At 35.3% G+C, this 13,862-nt stretch overlaps 1 protein-coding gene across 1 annotated transcript in view; it reads left to right on the forward strand.

The window, feature by feature from the left end:
- unc-45 (unc-45 myosin chaperone) overlaps positions 1 to 13,862 on the forward strand; it is a 284,174-nt gene that overhangs the window by 111,405 nt on the left and 158,907 nt on the right. The window contains exon 11 of the mRNA XM_090384191.1: positions 10,084 to 10,218. Within this exon, the coding sequence (XP_090240317.1) occupies positions 10,084 to 10,218 (135 nt within the window). The remainder of the gene's footprint in view (positions 1 to 10,083; positions 10,219 to 13,862) is intronic.

The following is a 13,862-nucleotide window of genomic DNA, read 5'->3' on the forward strand; positions in this document are numbered from 1 at the left end:
GAAGTCTGTTCAAGTCACCACGAAGAAGTGCTGCTTGGCACTGATTATTAGCGATTCTGCCAATTTTTATGTCATCTGCAATCATGGACTAATGTTATTAGTGGAGTGCCCCAGGGTTTGGTTTGTTTGTTATTTGGTTTTTAGGAGCATTAGCAACTAAGGCCATATTGCTCCGGGGATATGCGGTGGTCCTTCCCTGACCTTTCTGCATCCTCCATATTTCGTGGTCATGGGCTTGAACCCCGGTCTAATCAAGAAGCGTGTGCTATGCACTGCTGCTCTGACCTTATTTGTGGTATTATTACAGATCAACTTTACTGTAGGCTTCAGTACCTTTCATCGCTCTATAATTGTCCCATGCTATCTTTTTCTGCTCTATTCGACCAGCCAGCTCTGCAGTCATCCATTTCAGGATACTCCTCCTGCAATATTTTCTTAAAAGTATGTATGCTTTCATGGCTTCTATGATTTTTTCTTTAAAAGCATTCCATAATTAAAATGTATTCACCATCCCTCAGCAATCTGCCCAGTTCACAGATGCCATATAGATGCCATAAAAAGTCCCCTCTTCTAAAGTTAAAACCCCTGCCTTTACTTTTAACTGCTGCAACATATTTCTTCATCTTCTAACTGACGATTGCACAATCTCTTCCTGACAATGTTTCCCGTACTTTAAGCCCTGATGTCATATAATTCTTTAGTAATGATGAGGTCAAGAATATTCTTGCCCATAGTACTTTCTCTAACATGTTGGTACAAATAATAATAATCTAGTTCAGGAGTGGCCAACTTAATTTTTGATGCGATCTACATTTTTTTTTTTCAAAATGGGCTGCGATCTACCATCTCAAGAATTTCATTGCACATGGTTAAAAAAGTTAATCAACACATATTGAAAAATGTTGTCTTTAAATTTAAATAGAATTCAGAATTCTTATTTTAAATTCATATGTATTTAAAATTTTAATTTATGCGAAGTTTGTGTCCATGTCATCTGCCAAGCTTTGAAAATTGGGGATATACCGTGATAAGGACAACTGTAAAGAATCTTCTGTATGCAAGTCCGTACAAGTAGAGCGAGCCTTCATCTTTGTTTGTTTCAAATAAGAACAGGCCGATTCACACATATGTGGAACCAAAACAGGAATATTCATTGCATTTTTTTTTTTTTTTTTTTTACATTTGGGTACTTTTCTTGGCAAACATATTTCCAAAAGTCTTCTTGTGATGATCTGGCTTATAGCAAGATATAATTTCATTTTGAAGTAATATTTTCTGCATGTGAAAAATTTCAGCGTTTTTTTTTTTTTTTTTTTTTTCTTCAATTTGTTTCGTATCTAAGTCGACATGAAATGGATAAGAAATATACTGAACAATGTCTTCAATTGTTTTAAAATCACTGAATCTAGTTTTAAAATCCTCCACAACAGTCTCAATTTCAGAAACATATTTCTCACTGTTAAATTGAAATGATCTTGCATATTTGCAAAATGGTCGAATTTTTTTTTCTTTAAAATTCTTAACCATTGCCAAAAATTGATATTTATATGCAGAAATACTACTAATCATGTCACCCACATTTTTATTTTTCCTTGTAATTCCAAATTCAGATTACTTAATTTACTGATAAAATCTGCCTAAAAAGCCAGATCACACAACCACTCCATATCTTGTAGCTGCTGATAATCATCTCCCCTTTGATCAATACATTTTTTTAATTTCATTCAGCAAATTTCAAAATCTCTGTAGAAACTTACTCTGACTCAACCACCTCACATCTGTGTGTGATATCATATGTGCTTCATTTTTATCGAGTTGCATTTTGAAAAGTCTCCTTTGAAGAGATTGTTCTCTGATGGAATTCACAATTTTGAAAGCTATGTCCATAACACTTTTAGTATTTAAGTATTTAATCTTTTGCTGGCTAACACATGTTAGCCAGTAAAATATGATACAGTACGTGGTAACTCAAAAAATCTGGGGCTTCATCACCCTTTTGGCATGATGAATGCGATGAATCCATTAAGATGCCCTGTCATTTAGCTCCACCTGTTGTTATTGACACGAGCTTAAATAGTGGTAATTTATTATTTTCAATAAAATTTTTGAATGCGTTAAATATATCAGGACCTCTAGTGTTTTTCTTTTAATGAAACCATACCCAGCAGTTCTTCTCTAGTGGCAAAATCATCAAAAACAATATGAACAAAAACAAGCAATTGAGCTGTATCACTGACGTCTGTAGATTCATCCAGTTGTAAAGAAAAGGACACACAATTAGCAATATGAGCATGCAATTGTTCGCCCACATTTTTTCTCATTTTTTCGATACGTCACATCACAGTATTTAGAGGTAATTGAAGATCTTGAAAAGCACTTTTAATTTCATTTTTATTCTTAAAATTTTCAAAAAGTGAATCTGTTATTTCTAAAATTGCGTCTTTGATGAATTGACCATCAGAAAATGGTTTGCATATTTTGCAATATGACTCACTTTAAATGATGCTACAGTTACTGCTTTAGATTGTAAATCAGGTGTCACGAAGAAATTTTGTTGTGCGAATAATCTGGATTTAAGTTCTTTTAATTTATTTTTTCTAAGGTCACTATTAGGCCGATTGATATTTACCATGGAGTGCATTGAAGTGCCTTTCTAAATTTCCTTTTTTGGGTATAGCTATGGAATCATTGCAAATCAAAAAAACAATATTTTTCTTTTATCATTACAAAAAAGTATTCTAGTTCCCACTCTTGATGAAAATGATAAATTTTACTCTTTTTCTGTAGTATTCATTTTAAATCAAAGGGTATTAAATTAATGTATAAGTACTGTCCAGTTATTTATATTAAGTAAGCTAAATAAGAATTCAACACACACACTATGCTCTCCACAATGTAACTGTGTGAATTTTCACTAAACAAACCTAGCGGCTGCGTGGCGACAAGAGTAATCACGTGGTTCAATGGATAAAGGAAATATTTAAAATTTGTCGTGATCGACCAAAATTAAAGCCGCAATTGACTTGTTGTCCACCACTGATCTAGTTTATTTTAAAAAGTTTTTCCCCATGGCGAGTTTCCCTCCCACTTATTCCAATCAATCTGGGGCAGGTTAAAGTCACCCATAATAAGACATTCACGCTTGCTTGCCCATTCCATCTCCATAAAGACTCTTGTCATATTTTTCACAATCTTCTGGGGTGTAGATTACTCCCACTCTTATTGTTCCTTTGCTTCTAACTAACTCACACCACACAGATTCTGTGCTGGCAGACGTTACTTCAGATGCAGCAAAAGCTCTTTTCATGCTCAGGTTGCTTTTGATAAGAAGCATGACCTCTCTATTCCTTCATCTTTCCTAAATACATTATACATACCGTAGTGGAACCTGTCGTCACCAATTTCCAGGTGGCACCACATTTCTGTTAGCCCTATTATATCAGCATTAGTTGTCCTAACCAGGAGTTCAAATTCAGCCATTTTATTGACAACACTCCTGACATTACTGTAGACACAGTTGCTACTAAGTAATCTTCTATAGTTTACTAACCTGACATACTCCTTGAAGTTATTTAGGTTTGTATCTCAAGCTTTATGTTCCCTCTCATTTGAAACAATTTCTGCCCTCAGAACATCTTATCAACATTGGCTGTTGTGGCAACAAAGTCAATAGTAAATAGTCAACTAAGTAAATAGTAAAATATACACAAATAATGGATATTTTAAGTATACCAATGGGTTAAGTATTAAAATGTTAATATAAATTAAAGATATGCATAAATCTAACAGTAGATAAACTAAAATTTATGGTAACTTCACAAGTTGTATAGTGATTATTTTTATGCACCTGTACAATGTCAAAATCTGAATTCCAAATTAGTTTGCTAGTTCACTTTTACCCATCTTATTTACCACATTAATTACTTTCAGTTTCTCTGAAATTGCCTTTGCATGGAATTTTATTTTTTTGTCATAATCCCCCTCTCCCCACAACCATTACGTATATCATGATTTAGTGGGACAAATTAATAAAATTTAGTGGCAGAAACATTGGTATAAGGTAGTCAGTTATAAGAGAATGAAGTAGAAGAGCAGAGAGAAAATATCAAAACAGCTGCTTGCTGGATTAATAAAGAACAACAAAAAAATTTTGCCACATACTATTTTGAAGTAAGTTTGCACTATTATAAACTAATTAAACTTCTTTTCTTTTTTGCAAATTTTTTTCTTGCTGTATTTTCTAAATGTGAAAAATTTTCTCAGTAAATGTACTGTTGAATATGTACTACTATTTTTATGCTTTCGTATAATGTTAATCGGTGTTTCAGATTGGTTGTAAACTGTATTTATAATCAGTTAGAAACAAAGATATAAAATGGCAGCAGATATTAGAAGATCTCAAGAGAACTTGCACATGAATTATTTGAAATAACATTCAAAATGTATATATATATATACATACCACAAAGAGCCACATATGAAAAAATGTATATATTTATATGTGCACTACTGAAAGGATTAAGTCTTTTAATGAACAATTCTTTGTAAGCTCTACCATTGTTGATGTTTAATTGCTTATGTTCACTAGCACAGATTCTCACAATGAAGGTACCTTCAACTGTAAGGATAGATGCAGAGTACACATCCAGCTTATCAGCTACGCCTTGAGTCATCAGGGACTTTTTTGCATTCATTACATAAGAGGACCTGATTTGCTTTTTCTTCTGACTGTTTGTTTATCTATGTGTAAAACTCTTAATCCCTTTCTTTACTCTTTTAGCCAGCAATTTCTTGTACTTGGTCTTTGCCTCCCTGACCATTTCTGTGGTGCTATTACAAATTATTATTTAGATTATTATTTGTCATATGGCGATCGAGTTTTTTTTATGAAAATCCCAAGCACGAGAGGTATTAAACCTATAGTACTTAGTACTATGCATGGGTTGGAGGTTGAGAAGATAAGAAGGTATTTGTTGACATTAGACTTGAACATCTGTCGATTGTAATTTTCAGGAAATGCATACGAAGAAAGGTTGTTGCAAAAAACAGAAATTGAATGAATAAATGAGGAATAAGAAAAGTTGGTTCTGAGAGCTTGAACTTTGATGGTAAAAGGATTGTGACTGGCTGTGGCATGTGTTTGGACTGCTTTGGAAGAGAGAGCAGAAATTATAGAAGCCAATTCAGAAGACTAGTTCCCATGGAAGTATCTATAGAAAAGGAATGCAGCAGAAACAGAACATATATGAGACAGAGTGGAGAGACTCTGTCAGAGATGAGCCATTAATTAACTTAACTGCCCCCTTTTTAATGGAATCTAGAAGCCTGAGAGATGTTTGGTGGCACTGCTCCAGATGTGGGAACAATATTCCATGGTAGGACAGATTTGTGATTTGTACAGAGTGAACAGCTATTTGGAAGAAAAGTAATGCTGACAGCAAAAGAGAAAACCCAGTTTTTTAGATGCAGAGGAAGCAATATTTGTAATGTGCTTTTGCCAAGAGAGATTAGAAGTCAGGGTAATCCCCAATAGAGATGTATGACCTTGCCTAGAAATCAGTGTCATTCAAGATAAGCATAGGAGCAGAAGAATTCTTTTTTGCAAGATATAAGAGAGGACTGAGTTTTAGAAGAATTTAAATCAACTAAGTTATCTTTGCCCCACTGGAGAATTACATGAAGATCAGCATTTTAGGAATTGGTAGTGTATATTCGTGAGAAGTTGAAGCTGTTTGTTCAGGGTGAGCCTTCTCAAACTGAAAAGTAGCATGCAATATACTATCACCAACAAAACTATGGATAGGATTTCTGTTCAATGGAAGAAGGTCATTAATATACAACAGGAAAAGAGTGGGAGTAAGAACTGAACCGTGGAGAACACTAGCATTAGTGGAGAAGTTAGAAGACAGAGCCATGAACCATCACCCGGAGTGAATGGTCAGGGGTGCCTCCATAGCCAGATGGGCAGGAGCAGCAGTGCATAGCACACGCTTCTTTATTAGCCCAGGGTTCAAGCCCATGAACACCAAATACAGAAGATGCAGAAAGGTCAGGGAATGACCACCGCATATCCCCGGAGCAATATGGCTTTAGTTGCTAATGCTCCTAAAAACCAAAAATAATAACAATGAGCGGTCAGAGAGAAAAACTGGATACCCATCTACAAAAAACAGTTGACAAACCATAAAATGGAAGCTTATTTAGAAGACCTTTATGCCAAACATGATCAAAAGCCTTTGAAATGTCAAGAGCAACTGCTTGAATTTTGCCAAACTTTTCTATTCAGTTTCTCCATAAATGCGTAATATAAGCCAGAATGTCACCAGTGGATCAACACTGATGGAATCTATACTGGTGATCATTGATCGGATGTAAGGTTTCTATATAGCTTAAGAGTTAACAGTTAATTGATTTTTCCATTACTTTAGAAAGAGTATAAATAATTGCAATGCCACGATAATTCAGTGGAAGGGATTTGTCACTCTTTTTAGGAACTCACTGGATATGAGCAAATTTCCAAGAAGAAGGAAAAACACTTTTGGAATAAGAAAGTGAAAAAAGGCGACACAGAACAGGAGTAAGTTCAGGGGCACAGGTTTTGAGAACAAGTGGAGAAATACCATCAGGTCCTGCAGTTTCTTAGAATCAAGATTCTTCAAAATCCTAACATCCTTTTGACGGAAGACCACAGGAGGCATTGAATGAAGGGTACTGGGAATGGTGGGACGTGATTTAACAAGATCATCAATATATGAGTTGGAAGTAAAATAGAATGCTAGCAGGTCAGATCTTTGGCTGAAGCCGCAATAGAACCATCTGCTTTTGACAGAAGTGGAACGGAGATGGGCAAAAGTTGCGGCCAATAGCTTTGGCAAGAGACCAGAATGCTCAGCTATCATTTAGACAAGAAGCAAGTTTTCTACTTTTGGCATATTCAAAATCTAGTTTGGACCAATTAGCAACTGCTTTACAATTGTTGCAAGCTTTGGTATATGCAGAAAATGAACTTTGAGATTTGGAAGCACGCCAATTATGATATGCAACATTCTTCTCTTGAACAGCCTTAGCACATTTATTGAAAAACCAAGGTTTAGATAAAGGATGAGATTTTAAGGTGGAAACTAAATAAAGAATTCCATTCCTACAAGAATAATTTCGCTGACACAATCTGAGTGAACATCAACATCAGACGATTTGAAATAGTAATCCAACCAAGGAAATGAAGAGAAAAAATCTTGCAGATTATCCCATTTTGCATTCTTGTAATGCCAAACAACAAGAGGTTAAGATTGGCCATGATAGAATGGCTCCATTGGAGAAGTTACCATCACTAAGTTGTGATCTGAGGTAGCTAGAGGACCACTCACCTCGACAGTGTATTTAGCAGGGTTGTTTTTGAGAAAAAGATCGAGTGTGTTGGCTGTGTTGTTAGGATTTAGTATTCTGGTAGGTAATGAACAAACTGTGCTAAGTCATTGGTAATTGCAAAAGCCTCAGCATCTTGACTAGCTGGGTCCATGTGACTAGAAAACAGAAGCCAGCTGGAGTTGTGAACATTAAAATCCCTTAGGAAAATTACTTCACTCTTAGGAAAGAGTGAAGTAATTGGACTGAAGGAAGTGTTTCAAAGAGAGAAAAAGAGGAAGTCAAATAATTCCAAGTGATTAGGAGAATGATAGAGGCAACAGATGAATTTGACAGAATCTTGTAGAAGGATTTTAAACCAGAGAAGATCAAAGAGAGGAGATTCCAAATTACTAAGTCTCTGACAGGGAATATCCGAATGGAGATATGCACAAGTACCACCTTTGAAGTGAAAGGAATCATACAACGAATAACTCGGACAACAACTGAGATGAGCAGTGGTAGATTCAGCCGATAACTGAGATTCAGTAATACATGGGGTTGGGCAGACAGTGGAAATAGACATCATTGAGATCAGAACTGAGACTACGTATATTTGTGAAATGAATGAGGAAGTGTTTTGGGAGGTTTAGAATTTTTCTCAGATAAGTTTGCTCTGTTAGTTTGACAGTTCATGGTGTATTCAGTAGTAAGAAATGGTGTTGATGGGGACATACTGTATGAAGTAATGAAATTTTAGAATATGGCATACGCATGATAAGAATATACCCAGCTCCTTAACATACATGGCCTCGACAATACCCCCCCTTTGGCGCCTCCGTAGCCAGGTGGGAAGGAGCAGCAGTGCGTAGCACACGCTTCTTGATTAGACCGGGGTTCGAGCCCGTCACCACCAAATACGGAGGATGTGGAAAGGTCAGGGAATGACCACCGCATATCCCGGAGCAATATGACCTTAGTTGCTAATGCTCATAACCCCCCCCCCCCTACACTACTTGGATTCCTCCAGTCACTGCCTGGCAGAGTAGAGGCAGCAAGGTTATACACTAACTGATTTGGAAGCCTCCTAGAGAATTACCAATAGGTTCGGTTTGGTGTACAAACTAGCGGCCAGCCTGCGAACACCGTTTTAGAGATGTACCCTTGAAATGTAAGAAAGATTGGATCCCATCATGGTGTTTATCATAACCTCAAAAGACATCAATCATACTGCATGATGGAAGAGATGGGTGAGAGCTTACTGGAGCTTTGCTCTGGAGCGTAAACATGGGTTCCACTATTTCAAGCCTCCGATAAACAAAGTGGTGGTATTGCACCAGTTGATGAGAGTCATCTACCACCTAGTATTGCCTTTTAACACAGATGGGCAGCATTCCTCTGTATGATGTGAGCGCCACACCTTGATCCCTTCTTACGTTGGTTCTCACCTGGGTGGCCAACCACAGTGTGCTAGGTGTTGTATTTTGGGACTTGCACATGGGGTTATATCCAGGGTTACTAACACTCCCAACATTGTGAAGGTGCACGCAGAGGATTTGGCTGTCACAGACTGACCAGACTTCACCAAAATTTGGTCCATTGGCTTGAGTGTCACCTGAATATGTTTCATCAGCGTTTTTGACATCCAAGTAGCAAGCACAGCTTGGCATATCTGAACGAATGTTTCTGATAACCTCAAGGTTGTTGTTGTTATTAGGTTTTTAGGAGCATTAGCAACTAAGGCCATATTGCCCTGGGGATATGTGGTGGTCATTCCCTGACCTTTCCGCATCCTCCGTATTTGGTGGTTACGGGCTCGAATCCCGAGTCTAATCAAGAAGTGTGTGCTGTGCACTGCTGCTCCTGCCCACCTGGCTACGGAGGTGCCCTAACCTCAAGGACCAAAAGCTTGTCACTCATATCCATGTTATGTATTTTATCTGGATTTGGAGACTAATTTGCGTGTTATATGGTGAAAAACCGGAATAACACACAGGAAAAAAGCTATTCTCTGGGATTTGCTAACTAACCATAAAAGTGCACTATTTATGTTAACATTTCCATGCCAAAGCATTTTAAATATCATCTGTTATTTGTTTGTAATTGTCATTAAAATTACATGGTATTTGTTAAGATATTTTAAAATTACTATAGCTTGAGAGACATTGCATTTTATATTCTTTCTTAGGAACTGTTTCAGAATACATATCCTAAAGTTTTCAATGATTTTTAATGACATATAAGTAAAATGAAAAAGCAGATTTCGAATTATGAAAAGCTGTATTTTTTTATTATTCTCAGAACAGGGCTAAAATTATAACTTTCTTTTTTGCAGTCATGTTACTTTTTTTTTTTTTTTTTTTTTGCTTCTCTCAATTCTTTTTCATACCCTTTATCAACTGCCTTAGTGGCACTTATTTTTTGGTCTGCCTTGGCTTGAATACTAATTGTTACTCTGTGTTTCAACACTGCCTTTCAATGTTGCTCTGTATAGAAGTTTAAGGTATAGTTGTTACTAGGTTAATAATAATGGAGAGAATGACTCTGTTGCTAATGAGTAGAAGAGTAATTTTAATAAACTTGTCTTTATCTCAAAAGGACAATGTATTCTTACTTGTGTTCTGTTATTTTACAGTTATTACAAAATTAAGAGTATTTTTTTATTTATTATAACAGCATTTAATTAAATATATAAATTAAATTAAATAAATTTAAAAAAATAACTTTAAATATTCATAGAAAGTGGCAGCAGAAGCTATTATTGCTGGAGCTTCCAAGAAGGATAAATGCACTAGCATTGTTAATATGGGAACAGATATACTGAAAAAATTGTACCATTCCAAGAATGACAATATTAAAGTTCGTGCTCTGGTGGTAAGTATAATCTATGCTTTCCCTTCGTAGCTTTATCTGTCCCTTCCATTTATCATATCTGTGTTATATATAAAAAAAGAAAAAGATTGTGTGTGGGGGGGGGCAGTATTAAGAATGTATATAAAATTCAAGATATTAATCACTGCATGGGTAGATATTTATTCATGTAAAAATAGGATATGAACAAACACTTCCAAGCTCTATGGTGCTAACAAAGAGTGTAAGTAAGAATTTAAAGCATATGTAGGTAAGCATGGTAGGCTGATGTGTTCATTGTGCATAATACCAACCTAAAGGAAGTAAGGAAAGGAAAGAAGGTATTGAAAACTAAAAGACTGTAAATAAATAATAATGCTAAAAATGCAAAATATAATCAATATGAGAAAGATAGTATTTACCAAATCACTTATTATTGGCATTGTATGAACAAATAAGATGAAGAATAAGAGTTGAGGCAATAATACTCAGGTATGCTGGAGTCATAAAGCCTGTCCTTCAAAAAAAGGCCCTGCCACCATCACTAGAGTACTACTCCAGAATGCTGCCACTGATGCTACTTACTCTGGTGCTAGGGCCTCTTTTTGAGTTTATTCTGGGAATTTTGGTGGCCACAAATCCATTAAAATTATTGAATTCTCTGGCTACAAATCCAGTTCATTAGTGGCCAGATAATTTAAATTAAAATTATCAAAAGAATCCATGTAACATTGCATTTGCAGTATGAGCTGTTGCATCTTCTTGTTGGAACCAACAGTCTTGTTCAGTTTCTTCAATTAATGAAATAAATTGCACAATAAGTTGTTGATGTGTTTCAATTTTTTTGAAGGAAAGAAGACATGATATGTCTATGGGAAAGAGCACATAGTGAAATTTTAATTCCTCCTAGTTAGGTTGGTTTGTGGTTCTTGGGTCTTTTTACATTTATATACTCTTGCACTTTAAGCTTTTCTTGTATCTTAATTTTTATTACTAGACATAGATTTCTATGGTCATAGTTTCAACTTTATCAGAGGAGATGTTACTAGAAAAGAACAATTGCTGTTGTGCAGTTGGGCACCGCTTCCAGAAAACTGCAAAGATAAAAAAATAATTTTGTTGATTATTTTGAATGTATTCTCTTTAAATACAATAGACTGTGATCCTCCTAAAGTTAGAAAATAACTGAATTTAACTTCCCTATCTTTACATTTCGATTTAAAGAACTCTGGTTCTAGCTGTTGAAAAATTGCATGCTGTTACAAATTCAGACTGTTGTTCATGGCACCAAAGTTTGTCACTCATATCCATAAGTTCATTTTGTCTGTAGATGTGTGTGTGTGTGTGTGTGTGCGTGTGCGTGCTGAAAATTATTCCAAATAACTTAGAGAAAACTATTATACCCTCTACAATGAGACCAGCTAACTAAAGAGGACATATTTCATGTCTGATATATCCACGCTGAGAGATCCATTTTAGCTGATGCTACCCTGAAGAAAAAATTACTGTGTTTCCTCATATCTTTCTTTGTTTCTTTTCCTTCTTGAAATTGATGGTCAGCATTTGCTTTTATGGTTGCTCTTGTACAAATTCCTTAGGTGCCTCCATAGCCAGGTGGACAGGAGCAGCAGTGCATAGCACATGCTTCTTGATTAGACCGAGGTTCGAGCCCGTGACTGCCAAATACAGAGGATGCGGAAAGGTCAGGGAATGACCACCGCATATCCTCGGAGCAATATGGGCTTAGTTGCTAATGCTCCTGAAAACCAAATAACAACAACAAATTCCCTAGCCTTTACCCCAAATTACAGTTTGTACCATTTTGTGCAAAGTTTTGTGCTATTATCTTCCTGGAGTAGGTATCAGCTTTCAGTTTTGTTCTATTTTCAATTTTATTTTTATTATTCCTCTTTGCCATTTTCTTTTGTTTGTTCTGGCTGAATTATATCAAGCTTGTTTGGTAGCAGCAGCAGCTCACTTAACTGCATAATCCTGTTGCAGTTTTCAGCTAAATTACCATGCGGTTAGAAAGTGTTATTTTAATCAATCTTGCTTGATTACATCCATATGTCTTCATTTTTCAAACAACTTTTATTAGTTATTATATTTTTTTTAAAAAACTGATTGTGATGTGCTATAAAATCTGTGCATCCACATTTGAATTTAATGTAACAGAATTAATTTTAAAATTTTTGTTTCTTTTTACGTTACAAAAACCTTGTTTGATCAGTCTAATTTATATGCATCTTAAAAATACTTATCTAATCCCTTTTAAACTAAGTAAATCCTTTGATTCTACAAGATATATGTGGAACTATATTCCATTAGCCGAGTAATTTGGCAGAAGGAGGAAAATTTTGTTATATCCAGTCTATAATTATCTTCCCTTAATTTTTATCTTAGAAAGAGAAAATATGCCCCAACATTAAGCCTACTTAGCCCTTTTAAAGATGTCTTTTAGAGAAATCTAGTTTGCAGACTTGGTGGTAGATTACAGCTGAAGTCTGTTCATGTAAGAATATCTCTTTGCATGCACAGCTTAGTATTGTTTCCCTAATTTGCATCATTTCAACCAGTGATGCTTCCAGACTTATACACAGTATTTATTCAAGATGTCTGACCTTTGATTTGTACAGGTCATAATGAACTTTTCATTTCTACTGGCAAAATTCCTTTAAATTATTTATAGTAACCCCATAAATTGTCCTTACAGTCTTACTACATTGTTTGGTCATGTTGGGCTGTATTATAAACTCATAGATCCTCTGACATCTTCAATTTGTTGACAATATGTTAACAGCAGTAACCAGGGAATATGTGACAATATGTGACATCAGTATCATTAATGAAGTTAATGATATTGATGTTTAATATCAACAGTAAAATATCGATAATTATTGATATTAATTATTAATTAATTTCATACAATAGCACCTTTGTTTTAACAAAAGGGTGCTGTTGTATGAAAATAACCTTAAATTATGAAGACTTAACAGACCTAAACACAAAACCTTCAGGGACCCACTCATAACACTGGTTCACTTTGGAACATTGCCCATTTATAATCACTTTGTTTTTACTATAAGCTTCCCATGGACCTGAAAAATTTAGAAAACTCGGGAAATTGGAAAATTATTCAAGTTTCAGGGAAACCTTAATTATCTGTCTCTTGTTGGTTATTGTAATAGGCTCTTGGTTAATATTTTTCAAATATTGGAAACCACGTTTTAGTCTTTTCAACTTTCAGAAAATACTAATATTACTAGTTAAAAATAATGCAAGGAAGCAAGCTTATAAAAAACTTCCCACATCACCCATCCATCCCTTCTAATAATTAGTCTATTATTTTTTAAATTATTCAAACTACCCTCTACAATGCCAGAGGAAAGTTTTAACAATCAGCTACCTTCTAGTTGAAATAAAATTTCCACACATTATGCACCCTTATGTGTATGTTGTCTTAGTGTGATCAATTTAGCTTACTCAGTCTATTCAAATCCTTAAACACCTCAGTCAGATCTCATCCAGGTGCCTAGTTACTAGACATGGCATTTTATAGAACTGTAATCTTTCTTGGTAAGGTTACTCTTTTGTTCAACTGATTAATCTTTTTGCTCTTTTCTCTGCCCATTCCAGCAAATCACATCTTTTGTAAAATGTAGTTTCCA

Source organism: Mastigoproctus giganteus, chromosome 11 (genome assembly GCF_048544385.1).
Source record: "Mastigoproctus giganteus isolate SK-2022 chromosome 11, ASM4854438v1, whole genome shotgun sequence".
Lineage (NCBI taxonomy): Eukaryota > Metazoa > Arthropoda > Arachnida > Uropygi > Thelyphonidae > Mastigoproctus > Mastigoproctus giganteus.